Below are 23,996 nucleotides of genomic sequence, written 5' to 3'. Positions count from 1 at the left end.
TGCAGTATTGGCCCTCTGTTGCTGGAGCTCCAGCATGCCTCCCCTACCTTTCCCTTGCATGGCCTGCAGGGAGGAGTGTGTGGCCAGCAGTAGGAGCACAAGAACACTTAAGAGTTAAGCACACATTGTGAAATAGTCAGTTGCTAATTGGTGTATATAGTTGTTCCCCCATATCTGCGGAGGATGCTGTGCAAGATCCCCAGTAGATGTCTGAAACTGAGGGTGGTACTGAACCCTATATATATTTTTTCCTGTACATACATACCTATGATAAAGCTTAACTTATAAATCAGATACAGAAGAGATTAACAACAGTAATTAATAATAAAATAGAATAATTATAACAATATGCCAGCATTCTTATTCTTGTGCTTTGGGGCCATTACTAAGTAATAAGTATTACTTGAACACAGGTACTACAATAGCAGGATTTGATCTGATAACTACTAAGTGACTAATGGACAGGTAGTGTAGACAGTGTGGATATACTGGACAAAGAGATGATTCATGTCCTGGACAGGATGGAATGGGATGGTGCAAGATTTCATCCTGCTGTTCAGAATGGCTTGCAGTTTAAAACTTAGACGTTATTTCTGGAATTTTCATTTTAATATTTTCAGACCACAGGTAACTGACACCTTAGAAAGCAAAATCATGAATAAGTGGGGATTACTGTAGACCAGACTTCCGTGAATTAGTAAGAGCCAGGGACCTTGAGACAAACATTTCTAATGTGGATCAATTTTGTGGGTTTTGTTTTTTGGGTTTTGTTTTTTTGAGAGAGAATCTCGCTCTGTCACCCAGGCTGAAGTGCCGTGGCACAATCTCAGCTCACTGCAACCTTTGCCTCCCAGGTTCAAGCAGTCCTCCTGCCTCAGCTTCCCAGGTAGCTGCAATTACAAGTGTGTACCACCACACCCAACTAATTTTTGTAATTTTAGTAGAGATGGAGTTTCACCATGTTGGCCAGGGTGGTCTCAAACTCCTGACCTTAAGTGATCCACCCACCTCGGCCTCCCAAAGTGCTGGGATTACAGGCGTAAGCCAACGCGCCCGACCTATGTTTTTGTTTCTTGAGCTAACATTTATTGAGTGATTACTATCAGTAGTACTAAGCACTCTCCATGGATAAGTTCATTCAGTCTTCACAATAGTATTATGAAACACAGGTCCTGTTAACTTTATTTTACACACAGAGCAACTGAGATTCAGAGAGGTTAAATAATTTAACCATGCTCATATAGCTAGTAAGAGGAAGAGTAGACATTTGAATACAAGTAGTCTCGCTGCAGAACTGCTTTTAGCCACTGTGCTGGATTCACTAGCACAAAAGAATTTGCCAATGTGCAGATTTGAGAATCAGACATTGAAACACAGAAATTTTACTAGAAACTGCCTCTAGGTATAAAATGTTTTCAGAGAAGACTGTTGAACTTGAACTTCTTTCTCACTGAATGGCATACCCAATTCCAGCAGATGATGACTATGTGTCACTAAATGACATAAAGGCACAATTATAACCTTCTGACTTATGGTGGCATCAGAAGGACTTAATCTTTCAATTATTATTCATCAAGTAATATTTAGCACATATTCATTGCTGCTTTCTGTCAGCCAGGTTAGGCACCATTAGGCACTGCCACTAGAGCAGTCAACAAGCTAGATATGGAATGTAGTCTAGTGGGAGGAAGTTAAGGCTCACACAGCTGGATGAATGATTACAAATGGGAGATAGTGCTTGGCTAGGAGCCCTGCCTAGCCAAGTCTCTGGGGAAGTGACATTGAAGCTAAGACTGAATGAAGTAGAGCAACAAGCCAGGTACAGGTCTGGGGGAACTGAGTTCCGGGCAAAAGGAACAGCAAGTACCACGCAGGGTTCTGCAACAAGAGAGTGTGGTGTGCTCCAGGAACAAAACCAAGGCCAGAGTAACCAGATGCAGAGAGGCACCGCCAAGCTGTTCAGGGCTGGTGGGCCAGATCAAGGATCATTGTTTTTATCCTAAGAGCAACTGAAAGCTACAGAAAAGTTCCAAATGCCAGACATTTACTTCATAAACACACAGTGATAGGGTACTTCTCAGGTTCTGTGCTAGGCAAGGCAAAGAGTCTGCTGTCCAGACAGGACTACTGAGGTTTCTATTTGTAAATTTTTATTCATAAACCATAAATCAGTGAGTGAAGGGCTGAAATGGCGGGCATAAAAAGTATGAGTAGGAGCCCAGCAGAGAGGACATTGGGACTAGTTCTTGTTGAACGGTGGGAATTGTAGAAAGAGCAGAGAGAATAGCTTTGTGTGCTGTAGGAGCTGTTCTGGCCAAAGGAAGGAATTGTGGGAGAACTAGACAGGTTCTGAGAATGCCAGGAGACTTGAGGCAGAAGCATATTGACTGAGGCTGGAGAGATCGGAGGGACCAGAATGCTGGGGGCTTTGTTGCAGAGAAGTAGGTCCAGAGTCCAAGCCCCACTTTGAAGCCAGTAGGGGTCTTCAAATAGAGAAGTGGCATTATTGCTTTACAAGTTTGTGGGCTCAGGCAGCTGGGAGGAGGAGGCTGGAAGAGGAACAAACTCTGGCCTTATTAGGAGACCTGTTCAGGTGAGTAGAGGCCCCATACCTTGACCTTGGGCACTGGCAGTGGGAGTGGCATAGAGGAGGTGATTGTGGGAGAATACTGGAAATTACCAGGGCTTGTGAGTCCAGCATACCTGGGTTTAAACCTTGGCTATGCTATATACCAGTTTGTGAGATTTCAATCCCGTGCGCCTTAGTTTCCTGACCAATACATTAATGACTTTTATCTCATAGGCTGTGGGCAAACATTGAGTGAGCACTAGTGCCAGATGCATTTCTAAGACTTTGGCATGTAGTAGCTCTCTTAGTCTTTCTGTCCTTTGAAGTACCCAGTGAAGTAGATACTATGATCATCACGATTCAATACGTGAAGAAAATGCTGGCCAGGCGCAGTAGGTCACGCTTGTAATCTCAGCACTTTGGGAGGCCAAGGTGGGAGGATCGCTTGAGCCCAGGAGCTTGAGACCAGTCTGGGCAACATAGTGAGACCCCTGTCTCTACAAAAAATAAAACAAAATTAGCTGGGCATGGTGGTGCACACCTGTGATTACTCCTAGCTACTCAGGAGGCTGAGGTGGAAGGATCGTTTGAGCCTGGGAGATTGAGGCTGTGGTGAGCTGTGATTGCACCACTGCACTCCAGCCTGGGCGACAGAAACCTTGTGTCCAAAAAAAAAAAAAGTGATATTTGAAGAGATTATATAACTTGCCCAAGGTCACGTTTCTTTTGATCGAGGGAACCAGGATTCAGAGTGATACTGACCCACATTCTTAGCCACTCTGCTTAAAGTGCCAGTGATAGAGAGTAACTAACTAACTGGGGAGGGGGAAGGAACAGCCCTTTGAAGAGGTGACAGCTGAGCTGAGACCTGATGTGTGAGAATACACCAGGCATCTTGTGAAGTGCAAGCATAGAGCCTGGCTGGGGAAAAGATTTCTTTGAGGAGAGAAGGGAGGTCAGTGTGCCTGGAGCAGAGTGAGCCAAGGAGAGGGAAGTGGGGAACTAGGGAACAGGATGAGAGGAAAGTGCATGCGTATCTGGGGGCTTTGGGGGCCAGGGTAAGGGCTGGAGTTTTATTCCAAGAGGAGTAGAAAGCCACTAGAGAATTCTAAACAGAGGAGTGGTGTGATCTGGTGGGGAATTTTAAAGAATCAGTCTGGCAGCCTTGTGGAAAGGATTGTAGACTACTTAGGGGACTTCTTCCAGAGTTCATTGAAAGGGTGCTGGTGGCAGGCCCAATAGTGGTGGCCATGGCAGTGGAGAGAAGTGGATGGAGGTTTTAGAATAGAACTTACTGGGTCTGCTAGTGGCCTGAATGTGATGAGGGACAAGAGAGTTGGAGATGACACCTGGGCTTTTAGTTTGAGCTGTTGGAGGATGAATAGTATCATTTACCCAAAATGGGGAAGGTTGTTGGGTGAGGAGCAGAGAAGGGTCAAGAGTGAAGTTTTGGACATGCTTGTTCTGTTTGAAATGTATATTAAGACGTCTAGATGGCAATGTCTAGTAGGCAATCTGGTACGTGAAACTAGACAGAGCTTGGGAGCAGTCTGGGCTGGAGATAGAAACGTGGGAGTGGCATGTGGAAGTTTGAGATGCATGGGAAAAGGGAGACATGCAGGGTAGTGGGCAGGTTAAATGCTTTGCAATACCATTCAGGTTTTCTTGTTATTGAACAAAGTCCTGAAAATAGAGATAGCAACACCAAAGTAAATACATTCACCACGGTTTGCAGTATAGTTTCTAGCAGAGAGACTTCATTCTGCATGTGACTGAAGTTTCCACATACATGTGCTCAGGTGTCCTTGTGCTTAAACCTAATCCTCCCTAGTATGCTGGCCTGGGGTCTCCAAAGTACATGATGGCCTAGATGTGGGTGCTGGCCCACTCACTAATTGGAACATAGGGGTGACCTAAATCCTCAGAAAGATTTAGGGCTTACACAACAATAAAATCCATTCTTTCAAATTAGTTTGGAATCCATTAATTCAATTACAATTTTTAAATTGTATGTTCAAGTACATAATTAATGGCCCAAGTTGTATATTGCAAGTGTATTTTGTAAACTTTCTAATTGAATAATGAACTCATTTTTATTTGGTATTTTTATTTTCTGTTGTAAATCAAGCTTTTCATAGCATTTGAGCAAGATCCCTATGTTAATTTGCAGATGGGTTGATTGTGAATTTATGCTTTAAAATATTTAGGAACATACATACTGTCCCTCACACACACATTATTTCATTTCTGTTGCCACAACATTCCACACTCTGTTCCTGTTGCTAAGGCCCCTGGAATGTCCCAGTGCAGAAAAAGGATATAGAACTCCTTTTTTTTTTTTTCTGAAGAAGACATTTTATTTAAATTATTTTGTATCCTCTAGTTAACTTCCAAATATGGATATCTGAAAGTAAAGAATTCAGAAAGCTAAAATTAAAGTTGCTTTATGTTTTAATAAAAGAAGCTCAATTTCTTTTTCTTTTTCTTTTTTTGAGACAGAGTCTCACTCTTTCACCCAGGCTGGAATACAGTGGCATGATCTTGGCTCACAGCAACCTCCACCTCCCAGGTTCAAGTGATTCTCCCGCCTCAGCCTCCTGAGTAGCTGGGGTTACAGGCGCCTGCCACCACACCCAACTAATTTCTGTATTTTTAGTAGAGACAGGGTTTACCATGTTGGCCAGGCTGGTCTCGAACTCCTGACCTCAGGTAATCTGCCTTCCTCGGCCTCCCAAAGTGCTGGAATTACAGGCGTGAGCCACTGCACCGGGCCCAAGGAACTGCATTTCATAGGGTAGAATGAACTGGGTTTAAGTATACCATGTTTCTTTCCACAGAGGGAGCATGTGTGTGCGTGCTTTTTAGAGAAATTCAGTGTGCTCATGAGAAATTAAGAACCGAGTTTTCCTGTCACACAAATGAGAGTCCTGGTTATGCTACTTTCTTGCTGAGTGATATTAACTAAGTTTGTTTCTCCATAAGTAAAATGGGGATTATTTTGTAGGGTTATTATTAGAAATAAATGGGAAAAACCATGTAAGAACTGCTTGGCATAGGGCCTGGCACATAGTAGTCTCTCAATAAATGTCAGCTGTTTATCATCAGTTGCAATTGATCTTAAGTTATTGAGGAAATAGACATTTTTACAGAAGTATAGGTTCTTGGTTCCTTACAGGATAACCCCTACCTTTTTAGTTTTACTAGTCATAAGTCTCAGAAAAGGATCAAAGGAACCAGGGCAAAAAAGAATAATATTGTACATGATAAACATCATGTGACAAATTGAATTCTTATTTGAAAGGATCAGTTTAGATTTTTATTTCTCTTAATTGCTTTATTTTTTAAGGGGTAGAGGGTTAGTCCGCAGAAGAATCTGGTATCTGGCAAAGTGATCTATTTTAAGTAACATTGCTTTATATTCAGAACTGAGGGAAATCAGAGACCACCAGCAACGCATTGCAGAGACCTAAAACTAAACTAAGACTGTTTATTGAATACTATTTTAACTGCTATATAATAATAAAACGAACTGAGTTGATTTCATTAATGAAATTGTTCATTTGATATCTATCTTACACTTTTCAGTTGTAAATTATGAATGTTATACCAGTTCTGTAATTTAGATGTATCAGAGGCATTTAGCACAAAAGCATATGGAACTTAACGGTAAACTACTTTAAATTTTATTTTTCAGAATGAAATGTCATGTCAAGAAACTGTAATCTTGGGTGACTTATTACAAGTATATCATTGCATAGATATTACCTTTCCCCTTCTCCCACATGTACTATATTTAACTCAATGTGGGCAGGCTTTCAAGGAAAATAGCATATTGTTTGGCTCTTATTTTTTATTAAATAAGCATAGTCACAGAAGTCTGTAGTCTACTGGAAGCTTCATATCTAATCAGTTTATACCGTCAAAGATTGTCAGCCCTGACATTCCATTTTATTGACATTGGAATCTGGAAGGAATCTCTAAATATCATTATTCCTCTGGTCTGCAAGAGGTAAGAAATCCAAGCCACATTATAAGTCAGAATTGAATTCCAGCTGTTGACCTTAGACAAAGTACTTTACCTGTCTGTGAGTCAGTTTTCTCTTCTTTAGAGGAGGGATATAATGGTATCTACCTAGGTAGTTGTGAGGATAAAATGAAATAGTAGCACGTAAAAACTACTCGGTGCTGCAGGTACATCCCCAAATCATGCTGGACTCTATATGTCAGATTATAGCTAGCTATCTGTGCAATTCAGTATAATAGAAACTGTTGAAGAAAATTCAAGCTATAGCCATGTGTAGATACTAGATCAGTAATTTGGTATTTTAGAGATTATCATCACTTGACATCTCCTTAGGGAATTTTCTTCTCCCTTTAAAACCACCAGGATCTCTCAGGCTGGAGAAAGTGTGAAATTAAATCTTCATAGGAAAGAAAGCAGACGCTAATCAGCTTCTTGGATCTTCCCCCTTGTCCTTTAAACTTGGTATTTGATCTACTAAAACATTTGCTTAAATTGAAGTGTGCTAATTATCCATTTATTGCAGATACTCTAAATAGTGAATATGGTGTAAAATGCTTGTTTAAAATCCACTGATTTTGAAATACTTAAAAAGTTAGATTCTGGATCTAAACTTTTAGCTCTGTTCCCCAAATTGTTGTTCATAATTAATTGTTCATAGTTGAGATGTTTTAGTTAACCATATTTACCCAGGTATCAAGTTACTTTCAGTTTTCATGTATATGCATATAGTTTTGTTTTACTTTTGCATTTAATTAAGTTGCTGTCTTAACTGTTAAAACAAACATTTCATATCCTATCCTATTTTGGTAACCAAACTGATTAATGTATGAAATGCTGTTTGTACTAAAGTTCAATCTGTCTTTCTGGTGGCATCAGTATGTAAGCAAAAGGACTAGAGGTTGCTATGACTTGGAAAAAATATATGAAAATAATTTTCATTATATGACATGCTGGCAAACCAATTTTACTCCTCTCTGAAATCTCTACTCCCTTTCTTAATTGTTCCGCAGAACCCAGGAACCAAATAGCTAGAATAGAATGCACAGTTAAACAAATAAAAGCATTAGATGGTACAGCTTTGTGAACGAAGCATTTTATATGGTTGCAGATTCTTTCCCTTAACTCTTGGTAGAGTTCATCTAATGTTGCTTTATTGTACGAATGTATTCATTGTTTGCATTTTAAAAGATTGTCTGTTTCACCTCATAATAATTATTTTTGGCGCACTTTAACCCTTTTTAAAGTGTCTGTGTAAGCCTGATTTGATTTCTATTTAATGGTGGTGGTGCACCACATCAGTTCATTTGTCCTGGTATGCTTTATAATAAGGCAACTCCTTTAGAAAGTATTGTTTCCTGGCAATCACGTCTGTAATCTCAGCGCTTTGGGAGGCAGAGGTGGGCAGATCACGAGGTCAGGAGATCGAGACCATCCTAGCTAACATGGTGAAACCCCGTCTCTACCAAAAAAAAAAAAAAAATACAAAATACAAAAAATAAGCCGGGCGTAGTGGCGGGCGCCTGTAGTCCTAGCTACTCCGGAGGCTGAGGCAGGAGAATGACATGAACCCGGGAGGCGGAGCTTGCTGTGAGTCGAGATTGTGCCACTGCACTCCAACCTGGATGACAGAGCAAGACTCCATCTCAAAAAAAAAAAAAAAAAGAAAGTATTGTTTCCCAAAATGGTTTTATATCAATCAGAACCAGATGAGTGAGTGATGCTCTGTTTCTCTGTTGCAGACATGCCAATATTTGGTTTCTGTCCTGCCCATGATGATTTCTACTTGGTGGTGTGTAACGACTGTAATCAGGTTGTCAAACCGCAGGCATTTCAATCACATTATGGTAAGTGCTTAACCATTTAAAAAATTGTTATTAGAAGATAAAAGGTAAAGCAAGATTAAACTAAGGAACAGTGATGGCATGCATAGGGCATAATGTCCCTCCCCCACCAGGAGGTAGACTTTTTAATTCACTGAATGGGTTAATAACAACCCATTGTTGTTGGATATTTTTAAATTTTTATTAAAAGTGATATGAATGTTTTGGCTTTTATTGAAATTAGAGAAAGTATAGTTTATAAAATCTCTTGTAAAATGTTGCATCAGTATAGTTACCAGTTTGTTTCCTTCTAGAGCCCCTGGTTGTATATTCAGTGGATTTTCAAATTATATATTACACTCACAGTATGGCTACATGGGCTTTTTATTTTTATTTTTATTTATTTATTTATTTATTTATTTATATTAAGGAAACGTGATTTTGAAACTTCTCAGTTCAATAGTTCTAAATTTTGGGTGTTAATTGTTGAAGAGTCCAAATACAGTTGTTTGGCATTGTCGTAATGCCTTTACAGTGTTTAAGATAAGATTCTGATTCTAAAAACCTTGATTTTCTGCCCAGTTTTGCTCAATAGCAAATCATAAGTATTTGAATACCTACCTTGTTTCAGACATTGAGTATGTAGTATGATTCTTACTGCCACAGAGTTTACAGTCTAACTGGAGAGGCAGGCAAAACTAACTAGATACACTTTAAAAATAACTATAGGTTTTTTCCTCATTGCTCTTACTACTACAAATGCAAGCTTGCAATAGAGAGTGACAATGGGTTTCTTCTATAGATAGAGTGTTTAAAGAAAGCATCTTAGGAGGTGACACTGGAGCTGAGTCCTAAATGATAAGAAGGAGCAACTCGGGCAGCGATCTAGAATAAGAGCGTTTGATGCAGAGGGAACAGCCAGCACACAGACCTGAAGAAGGCCTGTGTGGCTGAAGGGTATATAGTATTTAGTGAAGGGAGGTAGAAACTGGAGGAATCCAGCATTATAAGCAGGAACCTGATCATTCATAGGCCAGGCTAAGAAGCAGCTTGGGCGCACCAGAGGATTTATGTAAGAGAGTAACACAGTCCTATTTCAGTGGTTGATTTGCTGAGAATAAATTCTGGGAGAAGGGCAGAAGCAGGGAGAATAGTTAAGAGGCAAGAGATGACATTGGACTGAGAGTAAGATCTGGCAGTAGAGCTAGGAAGACTGCATAGCTTTGAGATACTTTTGTTGTTTTTGTTTTGTTTTGTTTTGTTCTTTTTTTGAGACGGTGTCTCACTCTGTCGCCCACGTTGGAGTGCAGTGGTGCGATCTCAGTTCATTGCAACCTCCGCCTCCCAGATTCAAGCAATTCCCTTGCCTCAGCCTTCCTAGTAGCTGGGACTGCAGGCGCCCGCCACCACGCCCAGCTAATTTTTGTATTTTTAGTAGAGACAGGGTTTCACCATGTTGTCCAGGCTGGTCTCAAACTCCTGACCTCAAGTGATCCACCTGCCTCTGCCTCCTAAAGTGCTGGGATTACAGGCATGAGCCACTGCGCTCAGCCAAGAAACATTTTAAAGTTAGAATTTACCGATCTTGCTGTTGAGACTGCTGTTGCTGGATTAAGAGTCACACCATCATAAGCAACATTCCACCATTTTTTTCAAGGAATAAATCCTCTGTTTAACCATAAAAAGATCATTTGAGTTCCTGCTTCTAGAAGAAGCCCTGGGGTAGGCACTAGAGTGGGTACAGAGGTGGATAAGATGTCATTTCCCTGCTTCTGACTTGTGGACAATACAGACAATATTTTGGAAAAATCACTTGTAATCCACTAAAATGGGAGGTGTGTCAATGGGGACAGACAGAGCTGCCACATATGGCTACACAGTTTGTGCACTGAACAGCCGTATTTGGTGGCCCCAGGTTGGCAACAAGGTTGACGTGAGCAAGCACAGGAGCAGGAAATTCCAGGCTCTCTGGGATGTGCTGCATGAGTCACCATTGGCCAGAATTGATGTACCCACCTGTGGATGAGTGAAGCTCAAAGGCAGGCGGGGACTAGCTCACAGGGCATCAGTGCCCATGAGTCCCCTGCTCTGGACGTCTCAGTGAGGACCTGTTGCAGATTTTTTAGAACCAAAGTGATGTGACTTAGTGGTGCCCCAGAGAATTGATGGGTAGAGTGGATTCCTTAGGCAGAAGGAGGATCTCTTGGTCCCCTCTTCTAGGAGTATTTTATTCACTGGTTACAGCATATTTATATGATTTTTTTTTTTTTAATCTTCTCGTTTCCCCTCTTAGAATGTCAGTGTATGGGTAGGAAAAAGTGTTTTTTGTTTTTTTTTTGTTTTTTTTTTTTGTTTTTAGACAGAGTCTTGCTTTGTCGCTCAGGCTGGAGTGCAGTGGCGTGATCTTGGCTGGCTGCAACCTCTGCCTCCTGGGTTCAAGCAGTTATCCTGCCTCAGCCTCCTGAGTAGCTGGGATTACAGGTGCATGCCTCTATGCCCGGCTAATTTTTGTATTTTGGGTAGAAATGGGGTTTCACCATGTTGGCCAGGCTGATCTGGAACTCCTGACCTCAAGTGATTCGCCCGCCTCGCCTTCCCAAAGTACAGGGAATATGGGCATGAGCTACCACTCCCAGCCAGGAAAGTATCTTAAAATCACATTTTTCTGTCTTTCTCCTTTCCTGCCTTTCAGTCCCTCACACAGTATCTCCTAGTGAGATACTTGTTGAATAACAAAGGGTTGGTGTTAACTTCAAACATGTAAATGGAAAAGTGTGAATGCACTCCAGGGTCTCCTGTGGTTTGGCAGGAGGTGTGACTGACAAAGTCACTAGGTGGGAGGCTGAGGTGACAAGGGAAGTATTAAAGATATGAGAGAGGAGAGTTCCTGGCAGAAAGATGAAGGCCAAGTGCTCTGAGGGAGTTATTCTGCCGGGAAATGTGTAAGGAGTGCCCTCTTTGAATCAGCAGTAGAGGAGATGGCTGCTGGTGGAATTGACAAGAGGTTTAGGGTGAATGTGGGTTTGGGAGAGTAACTGCATGAAGTAGAGGGAGGTACCATGTGGTGGCCCTGGAGGGACTTCCCCCGACTCACTTGGAGGAAAGGAGAGGTGGACAGGGTTCCCAGGACCAGCAACCTTTACCGGTGCTGCCACAGTCTCTTCTATCTTTTGGGGACAGGGGTTGTGACAGGAAAGATTATTTTTGGAACATTTTCTTTTTTGTTGAAATTTTTAGAAAGCCAGTTGTTGCATTATTGTTTTCCATAGTTAACAAAAAACAGTTTTCAAATTCAGAATCTTTCAGAGTGACTGTTGTAGTTTATTTAGCTGCCAAAACAGGGATGGTACTTTCTTTCAGTGATATTGGCGAAAATGTGTTGGCAGTCTTCTGTGAATTCATATATTGCTGTTATCTGTCTGTGACTTTTATGAACAAATGAATAGTTGCTACAAACTCCAGCAGGCAGTTCCTTTAAAACCACTGCTACCAGGACAAGAAAACATGATACAGTGGCAGCAAGTCTTGTAAAGTCAGTCAGTGCTGGTGGTAAAAGTATTCTGAATTGGTGAGCAGCTATTATTCAGAGTAGTTAAGAAGCCATGTACTTTTTTGCTAGCCAAGCTGCAGCTTGAGGAGTTAACAATTAACCAGGATTTCCATTTGAGCAATGATGGTGAATGATTGTGGTGCCATTTTGGCATTTCCAGTTTTTCAGTCTGATTGCTCTCATAGCATAGTTTGCTTTCTTGGAAACTACATAGTAATACCATGATTTCTTGATGTTGTTTTAATGTTTTAAAATACTCCAGTGTGCCTCATATTTCTCTTCAGTTACTTAGTATTTTTAGGAGTAAGCTGTGAAACCCCATCTCTACCAAAAATACAAAAAATAAGCCGGGCGTGGTGGCGTGCACCTGTAGTCCTAGCTACCTGGGAGGCTGAGGCAGGATAATGGCTTGAACCTGGGAGGCGGAGCTTGCAGTGAGCCCAGATTGTGCCACTGCACTCCAGCCTGGGTGACAGAGCGAGACTCCATCTCAAAAAAAAAAAAAGAATAAGGTGTTTCTTACTGCTAATTTCAGATTTAAAAATATAATTCAAATCAGTGGATCCCAAACCTGCTGTGCATCTGAATCAGAGGAGCTTTCTAAGTGAGCAGCTTCCAAAGGCCCGCTCCAGATGCTCTGCATGGGAATTTCAGGGATAGAACCCAGGATCTGCATTCTAAACAGCTCCCTGGGCTGATTCTGACACACTGGCTGGCTGGAATGCATTGCTTTCACAGATGCAGATACAGTCCACTCTGGTGGAGCTGCTGATTGGTACACACAGTGGCTGACATATAGTGACTGACACAGATTGGCGCTCAGAGATTCATTGAGCCAACCAGAATGGCAGGAAGGGAGGCCCCTGCTTTTTAAAATATCTGTATTACGTTCTGGAAATGTCACATTAATTGCCAAAAAACTTTTGAGTAGGAGGAAGCATTGAGAGATGGTGACGTTCCTAGGGTCAGAAGCCCCATTCTTTTGAGGTGGGAATCTTAAGTTCTTCAGTTAGTTTAGTGATAAGTGTGTTGGTTCTATACTGGCTACTGAATAGCATAAACTGTGTAGTACTACTTACATGCATTTACTCTGGCTCTGAATGGTGGGATTAGCCTAGGGTTAGCAGGTGACTTGTGGGGTGCTTTTGAGGCTGTATACTGAGAGAGCTTCCTAGGAATTCCTATTTTGTGCTCTCCAGCTTCACTGAGTTTGCTTATAAAGAATACTTTAATATTTCTCTTTTATGCAGACACAGGGGTGATATTACCTAGGAGAAATAGATGAATGATGTTTAGTCCGCTTGGACAAGTACCACATTTAGAATCTCTGTGATTAATTGAAACCCTACTCAGATGTCGGCTGTTGAAGTATTTGCCTCAGATTAGTTAGGCTGATCCACTTGTTCACCTTTTGGCTCAGCTTGACTCTCTAAGCATGGCCTTGGTGGTGACATATGGAGCAGCCACCTTTTCCCAACCTTAATCAAATTCTGGCTTTATTATCTGCTGACTTAATTCCACTTAGTATTTTTCTTTAAATCAAACCACTTTTATTTAAATAAATCAATTTACAAGGAAAATCTTACTAAAACAATAAAGGGGGAAACTAGTGTTGCCTGCTATAAGAAATAGTAAATGTGAAAATGAATGCTGTGAAAAGAAGATTATTTAATTTTATGTTGATGCTTTTGCCAGTGCTGGCTCTGAGCCTGAGGCTTGCTCTCTTTGTTAAAATGGAGACTAGCACATTTTAGGCAAGTATTGTCCACACAGTAGTGCGATATTATCAGGAAAATGGAAAGAAATTGGAAAGGGAGTAAGTTTTCGCTTGTCATTTGATGTTATTAATATTAGAGAGTGATGCCTACTCCATATTGTTTGGAAATACCAGCTCAAGTTCTTGAATTTTGCTACCTCATATGTTTAAAGAGCTATCTACTGAGGCCAGCCTTAGCCCTAGGAAATAACAGACCTTGAAGACAGAATTTTGGAATCTCATGTTGATCTGTAAAAAGAACACGTAAGACAAATACCCTTTGTCATCTATCGATATGTTATATATTGAGCCACTACTGATCACTGTGAATGGTATGTAAGTCTGTTGGTGAGGCTTCAGTGTAAAACATCTGCCTTTCTCAGACTGTTCACAAACAGAAGTGTCATAAATCTGACTTTTTCATGACTTAATGAACATAGCTTTAGTAGAAACACTCCTGTGATCTTACAGCTTTCTCTCCTTGCAGATATTACAAATCCTGTAAAATTAATAGCCACACACATTGCTTGGACTTAATGTTCCTTGGTGTGCATTGAGGTGGTTTGGATTCTTTTAGATGCTAGCATAAATTATATTTTCTAAAATGTCATTTTCATCAGGATGAGCAAATTACTCATATATTCATATGAGAAATTACTTGTACTTTTTTGAGCTAAGTAATTGGTTTCAAAGAATGTTAGTACTATAAGAGAAAAATGAATTTTTACTCTGAGATCTGATGGACTGCTTCTGGCAAAAATGCTGGTTCTCATTGTTGACAACATTTTACATAGTTCTGACCAGCAATTGCCATCGTATAATTATCTTGCATCACAAAGCAGAGGTTTTACCATTTAATATAGAACACTTCCCTCCCCTTTTGCTCTCTGATTAACTTAGACCTGGAAAGTAACAGGTTCAGATATTTTTTAACGTGTCATTTTTTTTTTTAGCTAATAACTGTTTTTGATAAGGAAATAAACTCTTTTTTTCTCATAAGTATACTAAATTTAAGTCCACTGACTAATGATAACTTTTAATAGTAACTGGTGATTTACAGAGAATTTTTGCATGTACTATCTTATTTCCTGTTCTTAACAATCCACTGAATGGATTTTATGCTTAGTTTAAAGATCAAACTCGTAAATTAAATTTCATTCACACAGATAAAATATACCAACTAGGCCATCTTTTCTGCCTACTAACATTGATTTATTTTGCATGATAAGGATGTATAGAGTTAAAAGAAAATTCAGAGAGCGTATGAATTGCATGTGTCACAAAGCTATCATTAGCGACAGATGTTCTAGCTGAAGTAGAATTTTAAGTTTGCTTCAAGAAGCTGGATCAGTATTATAAACCTGTTACCTCGGAACATTTGGTAATTCAAAGATATAGTGATGGTAGGTAGATAATTGATTTAGCATAGTCATTGAATTTCTCTTCTGCCTGTTCTACTTTATTTAATTCTAAATCATAGTAGCTATCTAAAACCAAACTCCTCCTCTTTTTGTATGAGACTCGTAACATTTTGTAGCTTCTTTAGAGAATTGACTGACATGTTTATTTCTGCAGTCAGTATAAAGACTGAAACTTGTTGCGGAGCAAAAGAAAAATTACTTCACTCTTTTGCTTGGAAGACATGTACCAGGTCTTTCTCCAGCAGTCTGGGGATGAGCCGGGAATGGGAGCTAACCAAAACAGGCACATGAAAACATGAATGATGTCAAGGTGGAAATTAGTTTAACTCTGGAAGGAAATTCCAGGTTGACCTTTTGCCCTAAACTTCTTGTCACTAAGTAACCATTTTTGGATAAAGAAAGAAAATGTTTTTTCTTTCACTTGTCATTTATTGCTATTAATATTAGAGAGTGATAGTGTAACATACAGTGTATTCATTTTTTTCTTTGCTACAAGTGAAAGAATGCTAATTAAATTTTTCAGATAACTGAAGTAGCATTAGATAAAGGTTTATTCTCTCTCAGCTAATATAAATTTATCTTTTTTCTCTAGTTGTATTATAAGCAGATATATTTAAAATAAAGTTATGACATTTGTAGGAGCAACATTTTAATTTCTAATTATAAAATGAACTTATTTTTCCTCTTACTGATATCTGTGCTCTTATGAATGTCTATGCCTTTGGGACTGCTTTAAAAAGGAATTAAACTAACAATAGTATTACTCATGCATTTAACAAAATTTATTGGGTGCCTAATATATGCTAGGCATTGCCCTCTACTGAGGTAGAAAAGCAGTGTCTGTGATTTCATGCACCTTATATTCTGACTTAATATAATATATTGTATTGAGGAGAGAGAAAAATGAAATTGTGTGAAATCAGATTATTTCAGGTAGTGATAAATGCTAGGAATAATGTGAGAGAAAATGACTGGGGCAGACCACTTTAGGTAAGGCTAGTTAAAGAAAGTCTGTCTCTGGAGTTGATGTTTAAACTCAGTGATGAAAGAGAGCCAGCTCATTTGAAGATGTAAAGGACAAGTGCTTCACATAGAGGAAATATCAAGTGCGGAGGTCCTTAGATGGAAGTGGTCTTGGCAGAAAGGCCAGTGAGGAGACCGAAGGACAGTGTGCAAGGAGGAAAGGGGTCCAAGTTGAAACTGGAGAAAGTGGTTCTAGGACCACATGACACTGGACCCTGCAAGCCATGAGAAGAATCAGGATTGGACGGTGTAAGTTGCTGGAGTATTTTGGCCAGGAAGTGTTTGATCACATGGTTGCTGTATGGAACACAGGGGACAAATGTGGAACCAGGGAGACCAGTTAGTGAGCTGTTTCGTACTAGTTAAGGTGAGAGCTGGATCAGGAGAGAAAGCTTAGGTTAGGATTGTAGCAGCAGGGGCAGAGAAGTGTGAACAGAATTAAAATCTGCATCGGAAGTATAAAGCCAGCAGGGCTTGCTGATGGATTGGGAAAGGAAGGGAGGAGGAATGACTCATGGGGTTTTTGGCTCAAGCAGCTGGATGAATTTACTTGCGCTTATGGATCAGGAGGTTGTTCTTTCAGTTTGTATATGGGCATTTATTTTTAATGAGGTGCATTGACCTGAATGAAAAGTGTTGATATATTAAGTCTTTAGGCATTTTCTAAAGATTATAGAAGAAAGTAATTATTGCAGTGATGCCAAGTTGGGGGGTCATTTTTTCTTTTCAGTTTTTTAATGTTATTGTAATCTAGTCATATAAGCCAGAAAACAAAAGAAAATGTGTGCACTTTCCCGGGACTTCTCATGTATTTGTTGGGTAGTTGTGAAAATTTATTGACTAACAAACCACTATCTTTCAATTTGTTTTTAATTATTAAAATAAAATACATTGTAAAAGAAAGTAAACAACCAGAGGATAAGTATGCAATCAGAATGAACAAAGCTCCTTCATCTTACTTTTCAGGGGTACAGTTTGACATATACTCTTGGAGGGTTCCTAGAACCTGGACAAAGGAATATTTACCAGTATATTTTTTCCCCTCACATATTAAAAAAAGTAGATTCAGTGTGAATTCACGTTTTTAACTTAATAATCTATCTAAAATATTTTTTCAGGTTAATACATACTGTTCTGCTGTAGTCTTTTTAAGGACTGCCTGTTATTCCGCTTCATTAATGTATTTTCACTTAACCTGACTCCTGTTGATGGACACTTAGATCTTCAGTGTTGCGTTACTGTATACAGTGCCTTAAGGACTGTTCTTCTTTGGGAATGTCTGTCAGTATTTCAGCATATTGATTCTCCACATGGAACCTGGTCACAGTGCCCTCCAGGTTTGTACTACTGTGATTTGATGAACTACTTCAGCAGTTCTGATTTGGGTTGCCACAATAATAAGGCAGTGAAAATGTGAGTTTCTGGCAATATCTATCTATCTGTCTATCTATAAATTGTTTATAATGTATATATGTATCAAAACATTACACTGTATTGTAAATATATAGAACTTTTATTTGTCATTTATACCTTAATAGAGGGAAAAACAGTTGGAAATTTTTTTTAAAAAAAGGCTTAATAAAAATTAAGAAATTATTATTTAATATATATATGAATTGTTAATATTCACCAGTGTCACTCTTGACTTGCCTGCTACATGTAGAAGTCATTAGCTATTATAGGATGGCCATGCTTCAACTTTAAAGGAGATATTTCAGGAAATAAATCCATATTTTATTTATATTTCCTAAAAAGTATTTTTCCTGACAGTCATTTCACAAGACTAATTTGTACGTTGACTAAGATAAGTACCTGCGATTTCAAGCCTGCTAAGCTGTGATCTTACATATGACCAGAAGAGGGAGTTTTTATCACTTCTTGATGCTGTGGTACCTACTACCTGACTGGAATAATTCCTCTGATGTATGTACTAGTCCAAGTCCATAAAACAAACTGGTTTGGGAGGGGCCCAATAGCTAAATTTAGCTATTTCCCTTATCCCACAGTATGTGTGTAGAAATCCCAGTCTTTAGGTTTACTTCAAAGTAATTTTATACCTTTTCATCTTGTGCATTTATTTGAAGATTAAAAAAATAAAAGAATTATTTCCATTTAAAATAAAATACAAACAGCCCCTGATCACACAATATAGAGTTCTTGATTTATATTCTCTTCAGGTCACAAACTTTGGAATGAAATTTGTTTCATTACCTCTTATGCTTGATATATTTCTTAAAAAGGTTGTTAGAACTTCTGTTTTGTTTTCTTGAGACAGAGTCCCGCTCTCTTGCTCAGGATGGAGTGCAGTGGTGCAATCTCGGCTCACTGCAACCTCCACCTCCCAGGTTCAAGTGATTCTCATGCCTCAGCCTCCTGAGTAACTGGGACTACAGGCGTGTACCACCACACCCAGCTAATTTTTGCATTTTTAGTAGAGACAGAATTTCGCCATGTTGGCCAGGCTGGTCTTGAACTCCTGACCTCAAGTCATCTGCCTGCCTCAGCCTCCCAAAGTGCTGGGATTATAGGCGTGAACCACCACACCTGGCCTACAACTTCTAATACTGAAGATGTGTAGTGAGCTTTAGAGAGTTAAGATGTTATTTTGCCAAAGTGGCTAATAGGCCTTTTTCTGTGTGATTCAACTGTGGTCTGTTGTACTACTTGAGTCTCAGCCTGCTTAGCCAAACAAATTAAGAGAGTGACAGTAATCAAGACACACTTGTTTGATGTAATACCAGAATTTTGTATTTCTTTTTTTTCTTCTTCTTCGAGACAGATTCTCAGTCTGTTGCCCAGGCTAGAGTGCAGTGGCGCAGTCTTGGCTCACTGTAACCCCCACCTCCCGGGCTCAAGCAATCCTTCCACCTCAGCCCTTCCAGTACCTGGGACTAGAGGCACACGCCACCATACCTAGCTGATTTTTGTATTTTTTGTAGAGGCAGGGTTTCACCATGTTACCCAGGCTGGTCTCAAACTCCTGGGCTCAAGCAATCCACCTGTCTCTGCCTCCTGAAGTGCTGGGATTACAGGTGTGAACCACCCCCCTCAGCCAGAATTTTGTATTTCTTTAATTTTTCTTCAGCTACCTTCACGGTGCATTTTTATAACAAATTTTTTAGACCAACTCTTTCTTTATAGATTTTTTGATCGGCATATGAATGTATTAAATATGTACACCTATAATGTATTTTTATGTAAATACACAAATGTAATCATCTCAACTGTTTTCAGTGCAGCCTTTTTCTTATTTCATTGGCTCTTTCAACTTACCTGCCTTCTCTAACTGTAGCAGTCCGCACTACGCTATAAATCATACATGCTGCATTCTTAGTATGTAACTTAGTATGCATCCTTCTATATTTTTCTCATGCTTCTAACTCTATCCAGGCACATCGAATCATGTATTTTATTAGTAGGGGCTTTTGGTGATAGTTTTACAAAAAAATGGATCCTATTATGCACACTTCTGCTCCTTTTCTACTCAACAATACCTCATGTAAATCCATTCACAGCCCTGGATAACACTAATCCCCTCTTTTTAATGGTTGCATACTGCTCTAAAGTGTGGCTGTGCTGTAGCTTCCTCTGCCAGGCCCTCTATGGACATTAATTTTGTTTCTTGCTTTTTGTCTCTGTGAACCAAACAGCAGTAACCACTCTGGTACATACATACTTAATTACTGGTGGTTTAGTTTCTGTGGGATAGAGTCTCAGGAGTGGATTCCTGGGTCACAAAAGATAGTTATTTGCAGTGTTAATAGCTGCTGCTGGATTGCTTTCCAAAAAGGCTATAATACTTTATCTCTACCAGTCACTATAAGAGTATCTCCAAAGGAGTAGATGTATTTATTTTTCTAAGCTTCCATTTATTTTTCTAAAGCCTCTTAACAATGTTCCTTACACACACACACACACGTATGATTAATTTTAATTTGAATTTCTCAAACAAGCACGAGTCTGAGTAATAATAATATGAGACAGAGATCTTTCAAAACGAGTGATTATTTAAAAAAATATTTAAACAATTGTAGGCAGTTTCCCTGGCATCTATGGGAAATTTCTATTCATTCTGTATGGGATTTACCTTAAGGAAGAAATCTCATTCTTTTATGCTAGGATTCCTCTGTGCAAAATGTGAGGCCTCCTAGAGGATAACAATTTTGAGTGTGATTAATTGCAAGGCCAAGGAAAAACTATGGCCAGTTTTGTTTCTGATCTCACTATCCTCTTTGCAGTTGGTATGATTGGTCACCTTATAACAGTGTTCATTGTGTGTTTCAAATAATAACTGGGCTGAGGTCAGACTGTGGTTAACTCAAAGCCTGTGTAAATCAGGCCATGAAAATATATTTTATTTGCCTGCCTTACACACATGAAGTGTGGGTGAGCCCTGGAGAGCCCTCACCAAAAGATAAGCTAGAGGAAGGCTGCTGCATGGTTTTAGCCTCCAAGGTGAATTATTCCCATTTAAATTTCATCTCCCACCTCTCCTAATCCAGTGTGAGTACCTAATGAGCGCTGGATAATAACATAGCAACATTTCTAGGTGAAGCTAATCTGATTCTGGATAGCAGGCTTCCAGGCCCACAGCCGAATGAATTGCTTGGTATTTCCAAGTTTGAAAATACTTTTTTCCCCTTTCAAGTGCTCCTTGGCAGCAGGTAAGGAATGTTAAAGCTCCTGTAAGTGCCAATTAAGGCCAATTATAACTCGCCTGGCCTGCTGAGACAGTGAAGTGGAGTTAGTGGAGACTTGTATTCCTGTAAAATGGAGAACTGGCTTTCACCAATGACAGGAACACAGTATTTCATAACTGCCAGCAGCTTGTTTGTTGCCCTCCAGAACACTGAATGACACCTCTGCTGGCTTCTCAAGGATTCCGTTTAGGAAATCCCAAGATTTGTAGGGGACTTGACTAATTTCTATAATAGAAACCTCAGTTTTTCTGTTTCTGTTTAACTCTTCTTTTCTATCATCCATCCAGTTTCTCCTTGGCTGTAATCATAATAGCTAACATTTGCTGAACGTTTAACAAGTGCTGGACACTGCATTACCTGCGTTATCTCAAATTTACTCCTCAATCCAGGCTTGTGGGAGGAGGGAGTATCAGTCCTTAGCTCTCCAGAGTCTCTTGCCCATGGCTGCACAACTAGAAGTGCTCAGACTGCAGGCTGGCTGCCCCCTGAACCCAAACCTTGAGTGCTTCTCCTAGCCTCCTGCAAGTTTGCTTGTTTGCTGCGAATAGGCTAATGCACAGTTCAGAACTCCCTTTGTGCACTAGAGTAAAATTGACATGTGTACACCGTCCAAACCACAGCTGATACATATAATTTTTGGTCAGTGAGGCACGGATGTTATTCTATTAAGATGTTATTTTAGTCTGTAGTTTTTTTTTAGTCTGTAGTCTTAATTTTTTTTCTTAGGAAAAAAGAAATATGACCATGTCCCCAGACCTAAACACTTATATCTGAGCCATCACTGGGATATTTAATATCAAAATAAACTTTATTTGGATAGGATATTGAGAAATGATTTGAAGAAAATTGTGATAATGCTTTACAAGCAGAACAAAGCAGTATTTGCTTAAACATTTTATTCAGGGCATTAAGAGGGGCACATGTGAGTGTTTAAAATTGAACTTTGTTCTCAGTTTCTATGTATTTGTATTATTGGTATACAAAATTATGTTTTCCTGGCTTACACAGCCATTCATTCATCCCTTTTCTGATGTAGGTCTTAAAAATGTTAAAATTGTTTTTCTCATATTTCTGAACTTAAATATAGACGTGTGTTTGTAGCATTTAAGAACATTTGCTAAAATTCACCCTGGTTTTCTTTAGTGTCGCAGAATGACTTGATTCTTAGAACTGTCTTGGATTGGCTGACTCTCATAATGATATTTTTCCCCACTGGTACAATCACTGTGTACGAAAGGGAATATTAGAAAAGCAAGCATTTGTCCTTGGGAGGCCAGCAAGAAGTCTGGTGTCCTGTCGTACAAGTATAGTGATAGGGAAGTGTGGTTTAGCTCAAGAAGGATCCTCCTACCCTGTTCTTTTCTGCTATTGATGACGTTAAGGAGATTCCTTGGCTACCCCTGCAGGGAGGGCAGGTGAAGTAGAGTAAATACTACTAAGACCTGTGGCAATCAGGTTGTACAGCCATGGATTTTTTTTTTTTTTTTTTTTTTTTTCTAGCTTAAGAAAAGCTTCAGTGAATTAACTTAAAATTCTTATTTTCACTAATGAGCTTTTGAAAAGATTTGGGAGATGTATCCGCATCCTGTGCTTCTAAGGCTTGCTGATGACTCTTCCCTTGGGTTCTCCTAGTGTCTTTTAAGGGCTACCATAGTTTTGGATTGTATGACCGTTATTGTAAGGAATCTCGGTGGTGGGGGAGGGCTTGGGGGAAAGTGGGTTTCAGAAAATCCCCTGGGTCTTGGTATTGCTGACATGGTTGGGATCTGAATCTTTGTGAAAATAGGGCAGTGCAGCTATTATTCTTTTGCTTTAGAGTCAATTTAGAATTTGGCCCGATAGAAGACATTTTCAAGCTTGTCTAAAAACTTCCCCACCCGTTTCAGGCTATATCATTTCCACATATGTAACTCATGACTTCTGCCCAATATTCTGTGTGGGGTGATAGGATTTTGTAGAAGAATCTTTTCCCGCTTCTTTTGACATTTAAAAGAGTTCATTTTGAACTATCAGATTTCTAAGTCATTATTATAAAACTCAGATCACTTGGCGGTTTTTTCCATGTCACTTGTGGTGATTTTTTTGTTGTTTTGTTTTTATTAGAACTCTGTCACCTGGGCTGGAGTGCAGTGGCGCAGTCATAGCTCACTGCAGCCTCAAACTCCTGGACTCTTGCCTTACCCTCCCAGGTAGTTGGGATTACAGGTGTGAGCCATTACACCCCATTCCATGTCTATTTGACAGTAGATTTGTTGATTGGCCAGAGAGAGGGAGCATGATAGGGATGATAGGGAAACAGGCCAGGAAGACACTATTTTCAAGGGGGCACTCAGTGAGAGAAATTCTTGGATTTAAAAGTATGAAAGCTTTAGTCAGTCCTCCAGTGATTGAACAACAAACTGGACAAACACGTGGATATGAAATTACACATATTTTACAAATATGCACAGAAAGTGGGTTAAGTTTTTTTGTTACTAGATTTAGGAAGGAAAAGTATGCTTAGGAATAATAAACTTTTTTTGTAAAGTTTAGCAACTATAGATAGTATAGGGGAAATAAAACCTGGAAAAATGCTGCAGGCATTTTATAGAAATGTTTAATTTTAAGACCTTTAGGTCTACTGAGACCTAAAATGTAGGTTTTTAAATAAATCATGTAAGTTTTGTAATATACCTGGTAGTAACTGTGTCAGTTTAAAGGCATTCAGAAAAAAATTCACAAAGTATAAGTAATTTGCATTTTAGCAGGTTAAACTTATAGTATTCCATCTTCCCCAGTTTTGACAAGTTGCCTTTCAAATAGAAAGATTAATTTACACCGTCCAGGACGCCTGGTATGACCATATTAGATGAAATTAGACTCCACCCCCTGTTTTCTGTTGATCTGCCAGGACCTTTGTAATTCAAGTGCTTTTTACAGTAGTAGCAAATGTTACATAAGCCCAAACATGGAGCATATTTGGAGTTGGTGGGCAGACCTAAATCATGATGCAAGCCTGCAGTAGCAAGTGTGCAATGAAGCACAACCAAATTCTGTGAATGGAAGGTAGCAAGACGCCTCTCCAAAGCAGCCCTTCTGCGCAGGAGCTGAAAGCTCCACTGGGTAAGTTTTCTGAGGCAGTTTTCAGAGGCTG

At 39.5% G+C, this 23,996-nt stretch overlaps 1 protein-coding gene across 15 annotated transcripts in view; it reads left to right on the top strand.

Annotated features, from left to right (window-relative positions):
- The window catches only part of ATXN7 (ataxin 7), a 151,655-nt gene that overhangs the window by 81,257 nt on the left and 46,402 nt on the right, over positions 1 to 23,996 (top strand). For 12 of the 15 annotated variants that reach the window (XR_004182146.1, XM_031663220.1, XM_031663216.1 and 9 more), the window contains one exon: positions 8,333 to 8,437. The exons of 1 other annotated variant lie outside the window; for it this stretch is intronic. Coding sequence is in view for 13 of the 14 variants with exons in the window: in XM_031663216.1 (XP_031519076.1) it covers positions 8,333 to 8,437 (105 nt within the window). In the remaining variant the exon portion in view is untranslated. Of the gene's footprint in view, positions 1 to 8,332; positions 8,438 to 22,365; positions 23,966 to 23,996 lie in introns of those variants that run through there. 2 more of the 15 variants (XM_009200397.4, XM_009200398.4) reach the window with 2 other exon arrangements.

This window comes from Papio anubis, chromosome 2, assembly GCF_008728515.1.
Source record: "Papio anubis isolate 15944 chromosome 2, Panubis1.0, whole genome shotgun sequence".
Taxonomy (NCBI): domain Eukaryota; kingdom Metazoa; phylum Chordata; class Mammalia; order Primates; family Cercopithecidae; genus Papio; species Papio anubis.
The sequence above is the reverse complement of the archived record's forward strand: the minus strand, read 5'-3'. Positions and strand labels throughout refer to the sequence as shown.